Consider the following 21,159-nt stretch of genomic DNA (forward strand, 5'->3'; position numbering starts at 1 on the left):
TTCTGTTCCCAAAGACGCCATGACGCACCCGAGCAGGGTCGTCAAGCTCAGCGGTATTAACGTTTGGGCCGGATAATTCTGCCCTGTGCGTTGCGGGCTTGGGCGCTGTAGTGTGCCCTGTAGGATGTTGAGCAACGCACCTGGTCTGTGCCCTTTAGAACCCAGTACCTAGTACCACCCAGCCTCAATCATGGCAGCCAAACGGGAGTCGGAAGGTCTGGGGATGCCCCTCCTTCTGAACCACTAGGCCCCCGGCCTATATATATATATTCAATGTGTAATATATACCTGCAGTCCTGCCATGTGTCCCCTATGCTAGATTCACTGTCTTACCGACTTATTTTATAAAGGCATGAGGGGGCTTGGGTTGTGGATGTGTGGTAAACAAATTACCAAGGTGTGTGAGGCACTGGATCCAATTCTCAGCACCATATATAAGAAAATAAATGATAAAGTTCCATCAACAACTAAAAATAGTTCTTAAAAAACTATTAAAAATATTATAAAGCCATGGGATAAGGCACGGTGATCCCGGCAACCACTACACTCACCCACCAACATGCTGAATACTGACAATCTAGCCAGATCATCTAGGTATCTTTGTGTGCACTTAAAAGCCAGTCACGCTTGGTCACCACATTTTGATAGTTACGGTACCCCACAGCCCTAGCAGATCATATCAGAACCATACCCCCAAACCACTCTCCGGTTAGAGCACCAGTCCAGTGTCTTTACACTACCACCATAATGAAAAGGGACACTCCCTGACCCCAGTTGCCCTTAGCAAGAGAGTCCTCTGGAACATCCATGAGATTTATTGAAGATAAACATTTACAGAAACCATTGAAGAGAAGGGATGACAACACCTAAAGGGACTCTTCACGACCACTCGAGGCCACAGGTCCCGGGCCTCCCCCTCCTGGGGCTGCAGACGAAGAGCCGCCTCTGTCTCCACGCTGGGGCCCTCCCACCACAGTCTCCCTTTCTGAGGACCCCAGAACTGCCTCTTGCCAGGACAATGGCCTCTGGCAATGAACACTCACTTCCATTCCGGGAGCCCCCTGAGGGGCTGACTTGCTGTGGGGTGGCCCTTGCCCTATGGCTGGCACAGAACGGTCACAGGACAGTGGAAAGCATAACAGGGAACACCCCCCCCCAAGCCAAGGAAACTGAGTCACAAGGAACAACGGGGGTGGAACGTCCAAGCACAGTCCCTGGCCCTGCCCCTCCATCTAAGGTCCAGTGCTTCCTGCCCGAGGTGAGGCCGCGGTCTTGATCACCGAGGGGGTGAGCGTCCACCACGCCCTAGCCGTCCATCCTTCGCGCCGGCTCCCGCCTCCGACTCCTGGGGACTGGGCTCAGGGCCTCCTGGGAGGAGCTGCTCAGATAAGAACACACACACACACACACACACACACACACACACACACACACACACATCTCCACGAGAACAAGCGGCAGGCAGGCAGCTGGCCTAGATCTACACCGAGAAAGCAGAGGTTGAGCTCACGACACTGGACAGGAGCGAGCAGAGCCTTGGCTCGCCCGGAAGCTCACGGCACGTGCCCGGGCCTGGAGGTGGCCGGCCGCGAGGGCACGGTCCTCTGCCCGGGGTTGACACACACCTCACGGCTTTGCACAGGAACGGTGGCTAGCGTGGGGGTGGGCGTTTGCTTGAGGTGGGTCACTATGGGGCTTACAGACAAGGTGGGCCTCCAGGGACAGGGACAGGAGCACCCTGCCCCGGGACGGTGAATCGGGTTGGGGTTTTGCCTGTTGGGAGAGCCAGGCAGCTGGCACCCTTGAGATGGACTCTCTTCCCCGACGTCTCCCAGTCCGGTGCAGGTGGCAGGTGACCTCAGCCCCTCTCCCCACTTTCAGGCCTGCAGCCCTAGACTGGCAGGGTTTGGGTTTGGGGCTTCCATGAGGAGGGGCACCTCTCCTCGCTCCATCTGGTGGAAAATATGGTCTTTGGGGTCACTGGAAAAGTCTGGTGGCGGTGGTGGCCATGGCCCCTTTGGGAAGCTGGGGGGATCCAGGGGCTTGGTTTGGGCAGGGTGAGCCCTTCCCTGGGCCCTGCTCCTGATGTGGGGTGACAGTAGGCCCTGGCCTGCCCTGGCCCTCCCTCCAAGGCTCTGTTGCCTGAAAGGAGAGGTCTTCTGAACCTATTTGCCTGGGAAAACTCAGGGTTGCCAATCTGTCCAGCCCCATCCTTGTTTCCTGATGCCTCCAGCAAGGGCTCCTAGGCCTCCCGCTCTTCCTCCTGGGCCAGACTCTCTGGCATCCAGCCAGGCCCTCCTGGACTGGCATCAGAAACCCTGCCCATCCGGCCTGGGGTGGGGGCCCCCGGTGCCTCATTGGGTTCTGCCTGGTCTAGGAATGCAGGGACCTGAGCATTTTCTCTTCTCTGAATGGCAGGGGATGCTATGGCATCATCAGAATCCGAATTGTCTTCTGCAGGGTGCTCAGGCTCAGGAGCAACTGCACTGGCATCTTCATTACCTGGGTAGGGGTGGGAGGGGTCATGGGTGGCAGGGCCAGACTCAGCAGCCTCTCCATGGGCCTGCTCATCCTGGGAGGCAGCTGGGTCTTCACTTTGTACTTCAGCTCCCTCTTCACCTTCCACCTGCTCATTCCTAGGTAGGGCAGCCTCCCATGCCTCAGTCTCCCTAATGAGCCGGAGAAGCCCCAGGAAGCCGGGTGGCCTCCTCTCCAGACGCATCCTCCTCAGGTTGTTCTGGAGCATCTGGTTTGGTCGGGCCCTCATCAGCACCTGCCGGGCTCGCAGCTGGTCAGCAATAGCCGGATGGATGGCCCCCTTCTCCAAGGCTACCTGCAGCAGGCCTTCCAGGCGCATCACATAGGCAAAGAGAGTCTCCTGAGGCCGCTGAGAGCAAGTCAGGAACTTCAGGCGTGCGGTCATCCGGGTGTCCTTGTTCCCAAACACCTGCACCAGCGCGGCCAGGCAGTCCTGTGCAGGAGTGTCTGGGTGTTCTTCCAGGAGCCCGCACATGAGATCCAGGGCGGGCCCACCCAAGCTCTCCACCAGCCTCCTCCTCCTCTCCCTCTCGGATATGTGGCGCCACAGGTACAGCATGTCGTTGGCATGATCCAGCCAGCTCTCGAAGGAGTCTTCCCCACAGGCTGGCTCTTCAATCCCAGAAAAGCTTCTCAGCTCCTCATAGGCCATGTTCTCCAGGACAGGCTGCAGGGCCTGGCTCCACTGCTGGGTCCGGGCTCCCGCGTCATCTGTCCCTCCTGCCATATCCAAGACTCGTTCCTCACCTGCAGCTCCTGCCTCGCCTGCAGCTCCTGCCTCACCTGCAGCTCCTGCTATACCTACAGCTCCTATCACACCTGCAACTCCCATATCACCTGCAGTTCCCTCCTCATCTGACTCTCTTGCTTCATCTGCAGCTTCTATTTCACCTGCTTCCTCTGCTTCACTTGCAGCTCTTCTCTCACCTGCGGCTCCTCCCTCACCTGCAGCTCCTGCCTCACCTGCAGCTCCTCCATCACCTGCAGCTCCTCCCTCACCTACAGCTCCTGCCATACCCACAGCTCCTATAATTCCTGCAACTCCCATGTCCCCTGCAGCTCCCTCTTCATCTGACACTCTTGCCTCATGCGCAGCTCTTACTTCACCTGCTGCTTCTGCCTCAGCTGCTGCCCCACGTGCAGCTCCTGCCTCACCTGCAACTCCTCCGTCACCTGCAGCTCCTGCCTCACCTGCAGCTCCTACCAGACCCAAAGCTCCTAGAACACCTGCAACTCCCATGTCACCGGCAGCTCCCTCCTCATCTGAGGCTCTTGCCTCATCTGCAACTCCTATTTCACGTACTTCTGCCTCAACTACAGCTCCTTCCTCACTTGCAGCAACTCTGCCACCTGAAGCTCCTACCTCACCTGCAGCTGCTGCCACTTCTTGCCCCTGAGACTGTGCAGTGAAATTGGGTCTCTCTTGTAATTCAGCATCAGAATCTGGGGGCAGGAAGACCACAGTCCAGGGTCCTCCCTTGCCTGGCATTTGTCGGGGGATCAAACTTCTGTTTAAAGTGTCACGGAATTCAATCAAGGCTACCCTGGACCCAAGCTCCTTCCTCAAGACCTTGCCCAGCACTCGGTACCTGCCCAGGGGCCAGAGGGCAGCCTGCACGGCCTCCTGGAATTCATCTTCCTCGCAGTCATCAGGGATGCCCAGGATGAGTAGTGAGCATTGTGCATTCACGCCCATCCACTGACACCAGTCCTGCAGCATCGCCAGCGCCATAGCAGGGGACCTGGTGGGAGGGAGCATGATCCGACAGGGTGTGAGCTGAGGGTGGCAGTCTCTGCTGCAGCCTGTGAGGACAAAGGGGAGAAAGGGATGTGGGTGCCAGACAGCCCTACCCCAGGGACAACTGGAGACCTGCCACCACCCTCCCCAGCAATAGCCTAAAGCATTTTTCCTTCCCCGTGTCGCAGCCAGAATCCCCCATTCTGGTCCTGCAATGCAGCGACTGAGTCCCTGACTATACGTCTCATGTCTGTAGTGAGAACCCCTTTCACCTTGGCTGACATCCGCCGATCCGACCTTAACAGCAGAAGCCCCTCCCATTACCATCTGCAACCCTGCAGCTAGGAGGTCTCCGCTCCTCTTTCCCAGCGCGGGATCTAGAGTTTCCGATCTTGGATCCTTGATCCCTGCTACCTGGCAACACCCTCTCGCGACTCCCTTATCCCGAGCTAAGAGACCCCTCCCCACACACAGCCGGAGCCTCTTTCTCTCCCACTGTCACCTCCATCTCTGCAGCCAGAGCTGGCCCCAAAGCTTCAGCCAGGAGCTCTTCCTTATCAGACTCCTGCAGCCGGGAGGCTGCACCACCTCCGGTCTCTGCATTCGTCCTATTATGTCCCCTTCCTCCGTCTCCCTACCGGGGCAATCTAGCCTCTTCCCAGGGTATTCGCAGTCACTGTGGGGTCCCTTCCGAGCAAAGCCCCTGGCTGCCTGCTCACTTCAATTCTGCTGATGTTGTGGATGCCCCCAGGGAAATGCCGCCTTCAGGTTGCAGAGCTGTTTCTGGCGGTCGCCTCAAAGTCCTGCAGCAGGAGGTCCAAGAACACCTCAGTCGACCTCCTGGGGCTGCGCAGTCCGCTGGCAGGAGGAGAGGGATGAGGTGGTCTCCCAGACCCTAGTGAGATTCTCACTTCTCCCAGAAGCTCCAGGTAGATGAGAGAGAAAGATCTCAGTGCCCCTGTGTAGGGCAAATGGCTGGACAGACTGAGATGTCAGTATTGCCAGTGGTGACAGGATCTGCAGTGGTAAGAGCTTGACGTGGCAAGGCCTGGAGCCTCCAGGATCAACAGGCACATCCATTGGCCCTCCACCAACAAGATGGCCTAGTGGAAGTGCAGGGAGAAGGGGGGAGGGGTAGCTGGAAAACAGAAAGCTCATGGTGGGGGGCTGGGGCTGGAAGCTTAGAGGTAGTGGACAGCTAAGTGTTGGGGCTCCAGACTGGGTCCCCAGTGTCACTCTGTATTTACAAGTCTACCACATTATTCTAAGGCCCTCTACAACAGGCAGAGGCTAATTCTCCCTGACTCAAGGGCCTCATCGCAGCTCCTTATGCTACAAAGCCAGCCTTCATCACCTAGGAAGCCATTACACTGAAGAAATGATGAGTTTCATGTTATGGCTTCACTTTACTTTTTTCTTTTTCTTTTTGACAGTGCTAGGGATCAAACCTAGGGTCTAAGCACTCTATTACTGAATTGCACCCCCAGCCCTGAAAGCTGTGTTCACTTTGTAGCTAAATAGTGGTTTTACACAAATCACTGAAGATCTCTGCCCCTCCTCTATAAATATGCAATAAGAACACCCTTCCTGCATGGTTGTCATGGAACTTTACCTTCCAGTGGGCATAGTAAATGACCATAAGGGCCCAGAAAAAGAAAGGGGTGATGAGGCCAACAATGGTGAGGATATTGAAAGTTGGTTGTTGCAGCCACTTTTGAAGGCAGCTTTTTCCTGGGGCAATCACAACAACTTCAGAATCAAAGTGAGCAGGAAACCAGTGGTTCTAGGTCTGAGCTCTGAAGAAAAAAGTGATGTGACGAGAAACACTGGAACTGCTTTCCCCCCAAAAAACAAAGGATTGGCTGAGGTGAGACATTGTGGGTCTTTTTCTGCAGATGTCAGTCAAGAATGGCCTTTGGGAAAATTCAGCCAATCTCTGTCATGTCTGGGACTGGCTGTCCATCTGGTAGCAGCCTTGAAAGTTCCCCAAGACTGGGCCCCACTACAACCCTGAGTACCGACCTTTCATGACCACAAACATGAACAGTGGAGTAGCTGTTGGCAGAGGCAAAATATATCTGATGTTCCAGGCACAGTGGAGGTGAAGAACTTGCACATGAATTCCTGTGTTAGATTGATTTTTTAATGTCCCTGATTCTCCACTTTCCCCGTATCAACACCCTTTATATTACGACTTCAAAACTATTTCCATTACAAGATGGAGTCTATTTCCCCATCTCAGGAATCTAGACTGCTTTAGGGACTGCTTTGGAAAATATAATTTCAGGTGCAATGAATTCTTATTACTATCATCATGGATAACATTGTTCCATTACGTCACATGTTTTTGGATTTGTACTGTATGCCAGGCATTGTGTTTAAAAGAACTACACTGAGAAAAAAAATATATATATATATATATACACACACACACACACACACCCCATGAGGGTACATCCTTTCCATGGTCAAGCACTCATTTACCTGAGATATATAAATTCAATACAATCAGGATTTGAGCTGCAGCATGACTTGAATTTAGATCATTTAGCATCAGGCTCCAAGTGCCTTGAAGTTGGAATCTGTCCTATGTATATTATAAGTTGCTGCCTTTAGATGCTAAAGTCAAGCAGGACTTTGGGGTCTAAACACCACAGTGAATGAATTTCTGTCTCACCTCCCACCCTTTCCTCCTCTCACCTCCCTCAGTCTCAGCCATATTTTCTGTCCTTTTGCACTCATAAAATAAACCCATTAGGAGGATACATAGATGGGGAGAATTAACTATGCATTTGGAATTCCTACAGATTCTAATCTCTCTACTCAGGCCACACAATCATTAACAGTCCTTATCCCAGCAATTTTTCCACCAATGGCTGGACCAATCTTCTGTTTTCCAAGCCCATGTTGCCAGGGAGGAAAATGATCATTGGTATGTGCTTGTCTCTTTCTTTCTATCTCTCTGGAATGTAGTTACTTTAGAATTCATTAAATATACAACTCTCAGATGTCCTTCAAAAATATATGACATTGGGGCTGGGGTTGTCACTCAGTAGTAGAGTGCTCACTTAGCATGCATGAGTTACCGGGTTCAATCCTCAGCACCACATAAAAATAAAATAAAGGTATTGTGTCCACTTACAACTAAAAAATGTAGAAAAATGACATTTTTATCATCTGATATTTTTGCAGTTTGTTATAGTGCAATCAGTGGTTTTTCAGGACCTACCTTCTAACCAGAAGTCAAAAAAAAAGCCTTCTCCAGATCCACAAAGGAACTTCTTGCTCTTGAGACATTTTAAATGATCACACTCCCTTTTCTTCTCGGTTTTGGGGGTTGAACCCAAGGTGTCACACATACTAAGCACATGCTGTATCACTGAGATACTGAGATAAAACTCATCCCAATGGCATCTCTTTAAACACTAGAACAATATAACATAGCAGGAGCTGGATGTAGTGGCACACGCCTGTAATCTCAGGAGCTTGAGAGGCTGAGGAAGGAGAATCATGAGTTCAAAGTCAGCCTCAGCAAAAAGCAAGGCGCTAAGCAATTCAGTGAGACCCTGTCTTTAAATAAAATACAAAATAGGGCTGGGGATGTGGCTTAGTGATTGAGTGCTCCTGGGTTCAATCCCCGGTACCAAAACAAACAAAACACACACACACACACACACACACACACACACACACAAAGAGTATCCTGTGTATGTGATATTTTGGCAGCAGAGGGAAAGTTATCCAATGGATTTATAATTTCCTTAATGTATATTTCTAAAGAACTAGGGAAATTGATAATGCTAGCTTGTTTTTGCTCCCTGGGTGGGAAAATTGTAAGTAGACAGAATTATGCACCAGATTTGTCAATGGGAACATGTATAAATAGACCTAGTTCACTGCATATTTTTCTGAGATTCATGTTGGATTATCATCTGATTGTTAGAAGTTCCCCTTCCTTCACCCTATCCCATCTACTTTATTAACAATCTTCTTGAGTTTTTATGTAGAGTGCTGAAATAATGAAACATTGCACAGCCAGACTTGGGAACTGATGTTGGCTCCCTGGTTGAGGTGCAATTAAGAGCTGAATAACAAATAATTCTTTCCTCCTAAGATATGAACAAAGGTTATATTCATTTTTATTGTCCAAATTGTTACACACACACACACACACACACACACATCTGTATATATAAATTTAGTGTTTCCTAAATATACTATATGATAATGATACAGACTGGCAGCACTGAACATATTTATGGTTACAATTTTCTCCTATCCTAGGATCATTTAGGGAAGCATATATCACAGCTTGTGTGGTGGCATGTAGGGAAAAGTAGCAGAAGCATCTGACGGAAATAGGAGACTCAGTGAATAGTGATATGATAACAGAAGTGAGTAGATGGTTGGAACTCAGTACAATGATATATATGCTCACTACACAGGGTGCATAAAACATAAACCCCTGAGAACTAGACTTTTAGCACACCAGCCTCTAGTAAGAAATGCACCATGGTTTTCTTGGGGTAGAGGAAGATGTTAAGTTCTAGGGCAAGCCAGTCAAGATTTCTAGTTGTTGGATCTGAAGCATCTTCAGATGGTGGAGTGAGAATGACACTGGCAACTGACAAGTTTCCCCATCTGAAGTCTGAATATTTTGGTGACAGTATAGACATAAGAGGTTTTGGATAACCCATAGACAGTGGTCAGTTTTGATGACTGCACATATCTCTGTCATAGTCCTTTTTTTTTATTGCTATAACAGAGCACCGGAGATTTCTGTAATTTATAAATTTATAAAGAGGCTTATTTTGGCTCATGGTCCTGGAAGTCCCAAAGCATGGTGCTAGCACCTGCTCAGCTTCTGGTGAGGACCACATGCTGCTTCATATATTGTGGAAAATTGGAAGGGGAAGCAATCAAGAGCAGAAGAGGAGGACAAAGAGTTAATCCAGTTTATAACAACCTAGTCTCACACAAATTAATTTATTCCCATGAATACAAATCCAGTTTCATGAGAAAGATACTAATCCCTCTTAAAATATCCACTTCCCAACACTGCCACCTTTGCAACCAAATTTCCACATGAATTTTGGCAGGGACAAACTACATCCAAATCACAGCAGCTCCTTGGAGAAGCAAGAATTGTGTCCAATGCCAGATGATTTTACATGACTATGTCCTGGACTTCTTACTGAAGTGGGTTCAGTAAGAAAGTTCAGAGTCACAGATATTTCCAAAAGCAAAGTCTGTAAAATATGGTCGTGGTGAATTTCCTGAGTGGCCTGTAGCAGGAGCTCCACGCATGATTTACCACAGTGGTCAAGTCTTTAAAATTTATTCCCAATCTCTTAGACTTTTGTTCAATGATATCTTGAGAATTGGGTGAGAAAAGGAGATCACAGACTTCTAAGGATGGGATGTACACCAAACTTTATAACTGTGACATATTTCTTTTGAATATTCTACTGCTTGAAGAAATTAAATCAAAGATAATAGAGTAGCAAGGGTGAGAAAAGTAGGCAGTCTAAGGATTCAATAGGGAGGACTGGGGTTGTAGCTAAGTGGCAAAGTGCTTGCCTAGCATGTGTGAGGCACTGCGTTGGATCCTCGGCACTACATAAAAAATTAACAAATAAAATAAAGGCATTCTGTCCATCTACAACTACAAAAAATTTTTTTTAAATATTCAATAGGGGCTAGTAAGGAAAAATAACAGGATCCCATCTGATTAGCAGACATATACCATTAGGTACAGTTATCACAAATAGAATAGGAGTCATTAGGTGCTATCCAGGACTCATGGAGATCATTGTCTTGGGAATGTTCATCTTGGAGTTCATATGATCCCTTTTGATGAAGATGTTGTCTTATCTAGTTAGGAAGAGGAAATATTAGGTTATTGTTTATAGTTTCTGGTGTATCAGGTAAAATCATACCTATGACCATCTAGGTCTAGTATATGCAAATAACAAGGCAAGTAATATGTACTCTTGCCTCCCATGGTATGTATTTGCATGGTGGAAAGTATATATGATTGTAAATACTTTGGCCATGAAAGAACCTTTGTAATGTTACAGAGGAAACATATTGACCTTGTGAAATATTAATATTAATAACACTTCCTTAATAAAAACTCATCTAACTCATATAATGCAAACCCTAATTATTCTATCATCCCTTTTTCCAAGAGAAAAGAACAAACTCTTTGTGATTTTCCAGGTACTCTCTGAAAAGTCTCAAAGATGATTTTTTTTATCAAAGAAGACATCATTTAAAATTTAATTTTAGAGGAAAAATGTCAAAAGTTGTCAGAGGTTTGAATACTTGGTTATATAGTATCATGCACACTGAAAAACACTCCTTGACCACCTATTCAACTGAGGTGACAATAAAAAGATATTCTAAAAGAATATAGGAGATAACATGATCATAGAAAAAAACAGTTCTTTTTAAAAAAATTTTTTAGTTGTAGATGAACACACAGTATCTTAATTTATTTTTATGTGGTGCTGAGGATTGAATGCAGTGTCTCACATGTAAGAGGCAAGCATTTTACCACTGAGGAACACCCCCAGCCCCCACTTAGGTCTTTAATAGCAAGAAACTTGCTTCCCTTAAGTAATTAAGGACATGATTGTTCTGTACTGCATGTTTATGTTCCCATAAAATTCATATTTTGAAACTCTGACCCTCAATGGGCTAGTATTAAGAGGTAGGGTTTGGGGGAAGCAATTAGATTTAGATGAAATCATAAGAATGTGGCCAGCATGATGGAGTTAGTATTGTTATAAAAAGAGAGACACTAGTAGTTGCTCTCCCAGCAATGTGAGGATACAAGAAAGTTGCCATCTTCAGATCATGAAGACAGCCCTCAGAAAACAGTATGTAGGTGGGCCAGTTCCTTGATCTTAAATCTACCAGATTTTAGAACTGTTACAAATAAATTTTTGTTTAGGATACCCAGTGCATGGTATTTTTTATACAAGCCTGAACTGACTGAAACAATAATAAAGTCACCATAAACAGAAAATTATCCCAATAGAAATCTGTTTTCCAAAGTAGATTACTCAATTTAAAAAAAAAAAACTTTTACAACCTACTATTAAGGGCATACCAATAACCCATGATTATTTTAACAGAGAAACCCCCCAAATTCTAGTTTTCATTTGATACTAAACTGTTTTTATTAAAAAAAAATAAAATGAATACAAACTGTTAAGATTTTACCCAGCTTTGAACCTGAATAACAAAATTTATTTTTTATAAAATTTGTATGACTTTCTGTGTCCAGTCAGGTTTTTTCACTTCATTTTCATCATCTCATTTTTTAATCATACTACTCTGTTTAGTTTTGTATATTTGTGAGAATTTCCATCATAAAATATGTTTTAAATTGAGTTTTATTTTGATAGTGTTATACTATAAAACATCAGAAAATTTCCTTCTTTTTAAAAGAATTTTTAGTTGTTGATGGACCTTTATTTTAATCATTTATTTATATATGGTGTTGAGAACTGAACCTAGTGCCTCACACATGTGAGGCAAGCACTCTACTATTGAGCCACAACTACAGCCTGTCAAAATTTCCTTCTTTAATGAAGATTTGCAGGCAGAAAAATAGAATTTTCTGATGGACCATTAATCAGTACATTAACTTAAATCTTCTAACAGTTACATAGACACTGACAGTGAAAAAGAATTTTTAAAAGATTGTACAAATTACTATGTTACTATATTAACAAAAGACTACCACAAGTTGGAATTTTAAGCCAAAATCAGAAAGGTTTAATAAATCTAACATTAATTTTAGATAAGGGTGTGGGCTCTGTAGTCAGTAAGATGTAAGTGTATACCCTAGCTGTGCTCTTTTCTGTTAGTTCCCAATGTTTTTTGAAAGATCATTTAATTTCTGTGAACCTCAGGCGCAATGTTTATAAAGCAAGGATAATAAGATTTCTTTTTTAAAAATACATATTTTTAGTTGTAGATGGGCACAAAATCTTTGTTTTATTTATTTATGTGGAGCTCAGCCTCAAGCCCAGGGCCTCACATATGCTAGGCAAGTGTTCTACCACTGAGCCACATCCCCATCCCCAAAATTTCTTGATTAGAAAACAAGGCCTGGCATATGATAAGTGCTCAGTAAAGGATTGCAGTAAATCTACTACCCCATTTTAGTCTTAAATGCACATTTTTCCATTTTCAATCATCTGTGAAATTGAGATGTATCCTGTAATTGATGCCATTAATTCAAGGAGTTTTCCTTCCTTAGTGGTATACAATAAAATAATGGAGTAGTACTACAAATTCATAGCATCTAATATTCAATATAACATAGCATATCAATCATGATAAAGTTATATTCCCAATTTCTATTTTAAGATTATTTTTAGGGCTGGGGTTATGGCTCAGCAGTAGAGCACTCGTGTAGCACATGCAAGGGCCTGGGTTCAATCCTCAGCACCACATAAAAATAAATAAATAAATAAAATCAAGGTATTGTATCCAATTAGTACTAAAAAATAAATATTAAAGAAAGATCATTTTGAATAATTACTTTTATTTAAAACAATTTCTAAAGCTGAGCAAAGTATTTCCAATACATCATGAATAGAACAGTTTGAGATGATCAATTTTGTAAAAAATCAATTCCATTTTTTGTGTAAAATATATTGGAGAAACCTAGCCAATCAATATACAACTATCACCACATGAAAAGGTACTTAGCCAATCAATATACAACTATCACCACATGAAAAGGTACTTTATCAAACTTGGAGTCTAAGAATATGCTAACGAATGTTTCTGTTAGCACATTCAAAGTTAACTGTCTATGCCTTTCCTTATAACTGTTTTTAAAATTTTCACATATCCTCATTGTTATCTTCTGTCCCAGGTACAGTACAATGCTGGGGAGGAAGAGGGTTGGTTCAAGCAACCTTCTAAGCAGTTTTTTGCTGTCCCTTCTTTCCAGTCAGAGATTTGTGGATATGAGGGTTCACAACTGCCCCCAACTACAGTAAGAGAATCACAGCCCCGTAGTCTTGGTAAGAGAACCCGATCCTTCATCACCATGGATTGCAGGCTGCAAGTGACGTGGAGCAATACATTTTACTTTGAGATCCTTGGAAGCATTACCTGCCAGCTGCAGCACATCGACAGTGAGGGTACTCCACAATCATAGCACATACACCGCAGTAGTGGCACCACCCGTCTGTGGTTTGTGGTGCGAGTCTTCAAGCGTCTGTGGATGCGGCCTACAGGAAACTGTAGTTCAGCTCTTCGTGAATGACAGACTGCCTTGGCCTTGGCTTCCCACTATCCTTTCCAGCTTTACCTCCAGCCATGGTCTCACCACCTCTGCTTCCATTTGACCCGCAAGCACGAGCTGCTGTTGGCGCCGCCACAGCCACTGTCACAGCTCCCAATGCCCCTCATCTCATTTTGAACAATCATTACTCAATTTCTTTTTTTTTTTATTGTTGGTCGTTCAAAACATTACACAGTTCTTAATACATCATCTTTCACAGTTTGATTCAAGTGGGTTATGAACTCCCAACTTTACCCCGTATACAAATTGCTATATCACATCAGTTACCCTTCCATTGATTGACATATTGCCTTTCAAGTGTCTGATGTATTCTGCTGTCAGTCCTATTCTCTACTATCCCCCCTCCCCTCCCCTCCCCTCCCCTTTTCTCTCTCTACCCCTTCTACCGTAAATCATTTCTTCCATTTGTATTATCTTGTCTTACCCCTCCTTTCCTCTTATATATCATTCTCACTCCCTTTCCCTCCCACCTCTCATCCCTGTTTAATGTAAATCTTCTTCTCAAGCTCTTCGTCCTTACCCTGTCCTTGTTTACTCCCCTTATATCAAAGGGGTCATTTGGTATTTGTTTTTTAACGATTGACTAGCTTCACTTAGCATAATCTGCTCTAATGCCATCCATTTCCCTCCAAATTCTATGATTTTGTCGTTCCTTAATGCAGAGTAATACTCCATTGTGTATAAATGCCACATTTTTTTTATCCATTCATCTATTGAAGGGCATCTAGGTTGGTTCCACAATCTTGCTATCGTGAATTGTGCTGCTATGAACATCGATGCAGCAGTGTCCCTGTAGCATGCTCTTTTTAAGTCTTTAGGGAATAGACCGAGAAGGGGAATAGCTGGGTCAAATGGTGGTTCCATTCCCAGCTTTCCAAGAAATCTCCATACTGCTTTCCAAATTGGCTGCACCAATTTGCAGTCCCACCAGCAATGAACAAGAGTGCCCTTTTCTCCGCATCCTCTCCAGCACTTATTGTTGTTTGACTTCCTAATGGCTGCCAATCTTACTGGAGTGAGATGGTATCTTAGGGTAGTTTTGATTTGCATTTCTCTGACTGCTAGCGATGGTGAGCATTTCTTCATGTACTTATTGATTGATTGTATGTCCTCCTCTGAGAAGTGTCTATTCAGGTCCTTGGCCCATTTATTGATTGGGTTATTTGTTATCTTATTGTCTAATTTTTTGAGTTCTTTGTATATTCTGGTTATTAGGGCTCTATCTGAAGTGTGTGGATTAAAGATTTGTTCCCAGGATGTAGGCTCCCTATTTATCTCTCTTATTGTTTCTTTTGCTGAGAAAAAACTTTTTAGTTTGAGTAAGTCCCATTTGTTGATTCTAGTTGTTAACTCTTGCGCTATGGGTGTCCTATTGAGGAATTTGGGGCCCGATCCCACCGTATGTAGATCGTAGCCAACTTTTTCTTCTATCAGATGCCGTGTCTCTGATTTAATATCAAGCTCCTTGATCCATTTTGAGTTAACTTTTGTGCATGGCAAGAGATAGGGATTCAGATTCATTTTGATGCAAATGGATTTCCAGTTTTCCCAGCACCATTTGTTGAAGATGCTATCCTTCCTCCATTGCATACTTTTAGCCCCTTTATCAAATATAAGGTAGTTGTAGTTTTGTGGATTGGTTACTGTATCCTCTATTCTGTACCATTGGTCCACCCGCCTGTTTTGATACCAGTACCATGCTGTTTTTGTTACTATTGCTCTGTAGTATAATTTGAAGTCTGGTATCACTATACCACCTGATTCACACTTCCTGCTTAGCATTGTTTTTGCTATTCTGGGTCTTTTATTATTCCATATGAATTTCATGATTCTTTTATCTATTTCTACAAGAAATGCCATTGGGATTTTGATTGGTATTGCATTGAACTTATAGAGAACTTTTGGTAATATCGCCATTTTGATGATGTTAGTTCTGCCTATCCATGAGCAGGGTATATTTCTCCATCTTCTAAGGTCTTCTTCTATGTCTTTCTTTAGGGTTCTGTAATTTTCATTATATAAATCTTTCACCTCTCTTGTTAGGTTGATTCCCAAGTATTTTATTTTTTGGGGGGATATTGTGAATGGAGTAGTTGTCCTCATTTTCGTTTCAGAGGATTTGTCGCTGATATACAGGAACGCCTTTGATTTATGCGTGTTGATCTTATATCCTGCCACTTTGCTGAATTCATTTATTAGCTCTAGTAGCTTCTTTGTAGACCCTTTTGGGTCTGCTAGGTATAGGATCATATCATCTGCAAATAGTGATAATTTAAGTTCTTCTTTTCCTATTTTTATGCCTTTAATTTCTTTCGTCTGTCTAATTGCTCTGGCCAGTGTTTCAAGGACTATGTTGAACAGAAGTGGTGAGAGAGGGCATCCCTGTCTTGTACCAGATCTTAGAGGGAATGCCTTCAATTTTTCTCCATTCAGAATGATGCTGGCCTGTGGCTTATCATAGATTGCTTTTACAATGTTGAGGTATGTTCCGGTTATCCCTAATTTTTCTAGAGTTTTGAACATAAAGGGATGCTGAACTTTGTCGAATGCTTTTTCTGCATCTATCGAGATGATCATATGGTTCTTATTTTTAAGTCTATTGATGTGGTGAATAACATTTATTGATTTCCGTATATTGAACCAGCCTTGCATCCCAGGGATGAATCCTACTTGATCATGGTGTATAATTTTTTTGATATGTATTTGAATCCGATTCGCCAGAATTTTATTGAGGATTTTTGCGTCAAGGTTCCTTAGAGATATTGGTCTGTAGTTTTCTTTCTTTGAAGTGTCTTTGTCTGGTTTCGGAATCAGGGTGATGTTGGCCTCGTAGAATGAATTTGGAAGTTCTCCCTCTTTTTCTATTTCCTGAAATAGCTTGAAAAGTATTGGTGTTAGTTCCTCTTTAAAGGCTTTGTAAAACTCTGCTGTATACCCATCCAGTCCTGGGCTTTTCTTAGTTGGTAATCTTTTGATGGTTTCTTCTATTTCCTCTATTGTTATTGGTCTGTTTAGGTTGTCTATATCCTCCTGACTCAATCTGGGCAGATCATAAGACTTAAGGAATTTATCTATGCCTTCACTATCTTCTATTTTATTGGAGTATAAGGATTCAAAATAATTTCTGATTATCTTCTGTATTTCTGAACTGTCTGTTGTGATATTGCCTTTTTCATCCCGTATGTTAGTAATTTGAGTTCTCTCTCTTCTTCTCTCGTTAGCCTGGCTAAGGGCCTGTCGATTTTATTTATTTTTTCAAAGAACCAACTTTTGGTTTTGTCAATTTTTTCAATTGTTTCTTTTGTTTCAATTTCATTAATTTCAGCTCTGATTTTAATTATTTCTTGCCTTCTACTTCTTTTGCTGTTGTTTTGCTCTTCTTTTTCTAGGATTTTGAGATGAAGTAAGAGATCATTTATTTGTTGGTTTTTTCTTTTTTTGAGGAATGAATTCCAAGCGATGAATTTTCCTCTTAGAACTGCTTTCAATGTGTCCCATAGATTCCGATATGTTGTGTCTGTGTTTTCATTTAACTCTAGGAAGTTTTTAATTTCCTCCTTGATGTCTTCTAAGACCCATTGATCATTCAGCATCCTATTGTTCATTCTCCAAGTGATGCTTGATGATTCCTTCCTTCTTTTATCATTGATTTTCAGTTTTATTCCATTATGATCAGATAAGATGCATGGTATTATCTCTACCCCTTTATATTGTCTAAGAGTTGCCCTGTGACATAATATGTGGTCTATTTTTGAGAAGGTTCCATGTGCTGCTGAGAAAAAGGTATAACTACTTGATGTTGGGTGGTATAGTCTATATATGTCAATTAAGTCTAGGTTGTTAATTGTGTTATTGAGTTCTATAGTTTCCTTATTTAACTTTTGTTTGTAAGATCTGTCCAGTGGTGAGAGAGGTGTGTTGAAGTCTCCCATGATTATTGTATGGTGATCTATTAGACTCTTGAACTTGAGAAGAGTTTGCTTGATGAACACAGCTGCACCATTATTTGGTGCATATATATTTATGATTGTTATGTCTTGTTGGTGTATGGTTCCCTTGAGCAGTATGAAGTGTCCTTCTTTATCCCTTTTAATTAATTTTGGCTTGAAATCTATTTTATTAGATATGAGTATGGACACTCCTGCTTGTTTCCGCAGTCCATATGAGTGGTATGATTTTTCCCAACCTTTCACCTTCAGTCTATGTATGTCTTTTCCTATCAGATGCGTCTCCTGTAGGCAGCATATTGTTGGGTCTTGTTTTGTGATCCATTCTACTAGCCTGTGTCTCTTAATTGGTGAGTTTAAGCCATTAACATTTAGGGTTATTATTGAGATCTGGTTTGTTCTTCTAGCCATATTTGTTTATTGATGTTACTTCAATTTCTTAACAAAGTTCTTTCATTTTGCCCTTATTGCTCATAGCAGTTTCATTTACATACACTGATTAAGATTTTTAGTCATTAGTAACTTTTGTTTTACAGAGAAAATCGGGGAATAAATCATTTCAAAGTATTAGTTATATTTTATGGCAGACTAGCAAGGATTATGGAATACACCTCACAATTGTTTATAGACAAAGATTTATTGACAATATGATTTCTAAGTACACCCAAAAAAGAACAACTTTATTAACAAACTTTTTGTTTTAGTCAGCTTCTTTGCTATTGTGATCAAAACTCCTGATAAGAACAATTAGAGGAGGAAAAGTTTATTGGGGGCTCATAGTTTCAGAGACGTCAATCTATAGAAGCTGGCTCAATTGCTGGGGACTCAAGGTGAAACAGAATATCACAGTGGAAGAGTGTGCTGAAGGAAGAAGGCTCAGAACATGGCCACCAGAAAACCTAGAGGGGGTGGGATAGGGAGAGGGTCAGAGAAATAGCACCACAGACTGACTCCACTCTCCAGATACAAAATATATACCCCATAGCTATGCCTCAATTCCTGCCTCCTCCAGCCTCACCCTACCACTTCAGTTACCACTCAGTTAATCCCCATCAGGGGATGTACTCACTGGTTGGGTTAAGGTTCTCACAACCCAACCGTTTCTCCTCTGAACCTTCGTGCACTGTCTCACACCTGAGCTTTTGGGAGACACCTCACTTCCAAACCATAATACCTGTGTTAGTCAATTTTCATCACTGTCACCTAAATACATAACATAAACAACTTAAAGGAGGAAAGATTTATTTTTGCTCACATTTTCATAAATTTCAGTCCAAAGTCCACTAACACCAAAATAGAAACATCATGGTGGCAGAGCAAAGCTGTTTACCACATGATAGCCTGAAAGAAAAAAAGAGGAACAAAGAGGCTAGGGACAAGATACATCCTTACAGGAAATGTCCCCTGTGACTAACTTCCCTCAACTAGTCCTCACCTACTACCACTCCAACCACCTCCCAATAATACCATGAAACTGTCAACTCATGAGTACATTGATTTACTCATGAAGTCACAGCCCTCATGATCCAACCAAGTCTCAAGGGCCCCTCCTCTGAACATTGCTGCATTGGGAACAGGCCCTTTAAAGCATGAGCATTTGGGGGGATGTTCTAGACCCAAACTATAACAAAACTCAAATCTGTAAGAGACTTTCCCTGTATTATACAAAAAGAAGAAGAAAAAAGTATATAACCTAAATTTTTGCTTGGTGTTTTTCACTTAGAAATTTAAATTCACTTACAAGTAACTGATATATTTAATTAATATTCATTGGGGCTGGGGATGTGGCTCAAGCGGTAGCGAGGTCGCCTGGCATGCGGGCGGCCCGGGTTCGATCCTCAGCACCATGGGTTCGATCCTCAGCACCACATACAAACAAAGATGTTGTATCCGCCGATAACTAAAAAATAAATAAATTCTCTCTAAAAAAAAAAATTCATTGCTTAACCTAGTATAGCCTACAATTTAATTAACCATAAAAATTGGAAAAATGTTGTAAGTATATTATGAAACATAATTATTATGGAAATGAAGATTGTTGGAATAAGTCAATTTGATTAAACTCAAGTTTATTATTTTTTGTAAACATAAATATCTAATAGATATAATATTAGGTTATTTGAATAGTGAGTCTGGATGAACATGAGAGGAAAAATTAATATGTGCACTTGTGTCATAATTAATAATGATGACTTGGGCTGGGGATGTGGCTCAAGCGGTAGAGCACTCTCCTTGCATGCGCGGGGAGCTGGGTTCAATCCTCAGCACCACATAAAAATAAAATAAAGATGTTGTGGCCACCAAAAACTAAAAAATAAATATTAAAAAATTCTCTCTCTCTCTCTTTAAAAAAATGTTGACTCAGAAAAATAGCTGCTTTTATTAAATGAAAAAAAATTTAACTATTCTTCTTTACTAAAGATTTACCTTAGAAAGTCACCCAGAAGACCAAGCTGACAAGGCAGAGATAGAGGCACTGCTAAAGCTTCCAGAAGACTTAAAGATGCAGAATAAATCCGTCTTTATACTAGGCACCAGCAGGGAAACCAGCAAAATGATCTTAAAAGAAATCCTGGAACAGAACCTGTTTTCCAGAGTCACTCTGATTGGCTGGAAGAAGCTCCCCTTTGAGAAAGAAGCTTATAAAAATGTGAATCAAGAACTGGTGGACTTTAAAAAATTGGAAGACTATGCTTCTGCCTTTCAAGGTCATGATGTTGAATTCAGTTGCCAGGGTACCACCAGAAACAAAGCTGGGCCAGAGGAATTTGTTCATGTTGACTGAGATTATGTGATGAAGTCTGCAGAGCTGGCAAAAGCTGGAGGGTACAAATATTTCAACTTGTTGTCCTCTAAAGGAGCTGATAGGTCAAGTAATTTTTTATAATTAGAAGGGAAAAGTAGAAGCCAGAGTTGGAGAATTAAAATTTGATTGCTACTCAGGACTTAGGCCTGGAGTTCTGTTATAGGCAAGAATCTCACCCAGGTGAATGGTTGGTTAGGAAATTCTTTGAGTCCTTACCAGACTCTTGGGCCAGTGTGCACTCTGTGCCTGTGGTGACTGTGGCAGGACAAAGATGAACAACATGGTGAGATCAAGTGACAAGCAGATGGAATTTCTGGACAACAAGGCCACCCACAACCTGGGAAAAGCTCATGGTGTTCTCAAGCCATAACCACACTGCATAAATGCTTTTGACCACAGACCTCAACATCTATCACTAAATCTGTAATTTCAGGGCTTCAAAATAATTTGTGTGCTTTACCTTGGTTGTTTGATTATTGTCAGCCACATAGATCCAATCGGCATATGACTGTCCTTTGCACTGGTGGCTCAGGGCCTGGTTGTACATATACATAACTCAGGGAACTTTTGAGAAATAGAGATTTATAGAGCCTATTTCAAACCTTCTGTATCAGAACTTGAGGGAGTGGGCATAGGAATCTGCAGTTTGGTTTTGCTTAAAATTCCTCTGATGGTTATGATGCCACTGATTGGGAGACAGCTTTGAAACATTCCTCTGCAGTCACAACAGTAGTATAAATCCTATGTGCCATGCACACAAGTGCTGTGCTAAAATTGTTGACATCCTTGTTCTAAT

The 21,159-nt window shown here is 42.9% G+C and overlaps 1 protein-coding gene and 2 pseudogenes across 3 annotated transcripts; 1 reads left to right on the forward strand and 2 right to left on the reverse strand.

Moving 5' to 3' along the window:
* Positions 1–799: 799 nt before the first annotated feature.
* On the reverse strand, positions 800–5,382 carry LOC106145309 (paraneoplastic antigen Ma6E). 3 transcript variants are annotated; one of them, XM_078034097.1, is made up of 2 exons: positions 4,915–5,382; positions 800–4,341 (listed from the first exon to the last, which is right to left on the reverse strand). In XM_078034097.1, exon 2 carries the CDS (start codon positions 4,295–4,297, stop codon positions 2,243–2,245), a length of 2,055 nt encoding a protein of 684 aa, XP_077890223.1. In that variant the 5' UTR covers positions 4,298–4,341; positions 4,915–5,382; the 3' UTR covers positions 800–2,242. The 3 variants fall into 3 exon arrangements, with proteins under 3 accessions (XP_077890223.1, XP_021591067.2, XP_040142778.2); XM_021735392.3 differs by having other exon boundaries at positions 4,996–5,381; XM_040286844.2 differs by lacking the exon at positions 4,915–5,382 and adding an exon at positions 4,779–4,892.
* A 7,774-nt stretch (positions 5,383–13,156) lies between these two features.
* LOC101963859 (histone H2A.V-like) lies at positions 13,157–13,626 on the reverse strand (annotated as a pseudogene).
* Positions 13,627–19,547: 5,921 nt separating this feature from the next.
* LOC101970788 (protein HTATIP2 pseudogene) lies at positions 19,548–20,733 on the forward strand (annotated as a pseudogene).
* Positions 20,734–21,159: the final 426 nt, after the last annotated feature.

Source organism: Ictidomys tridecemlineatus, chromosome X (genome assembly GCF_052094955.1).
Source record: "Ictidomys tridecemlineatus isolate mIctTri1 chromosome X, mIctTri1.hap1, whole genome shotgun sequence".
Taxonomy (NCBI): Eukaryota; Metazoa; Chordata; class Mammalia; order Rodentia; family Sciuridae; genus Ictidomys; species Ictidomys tridecemlineatus.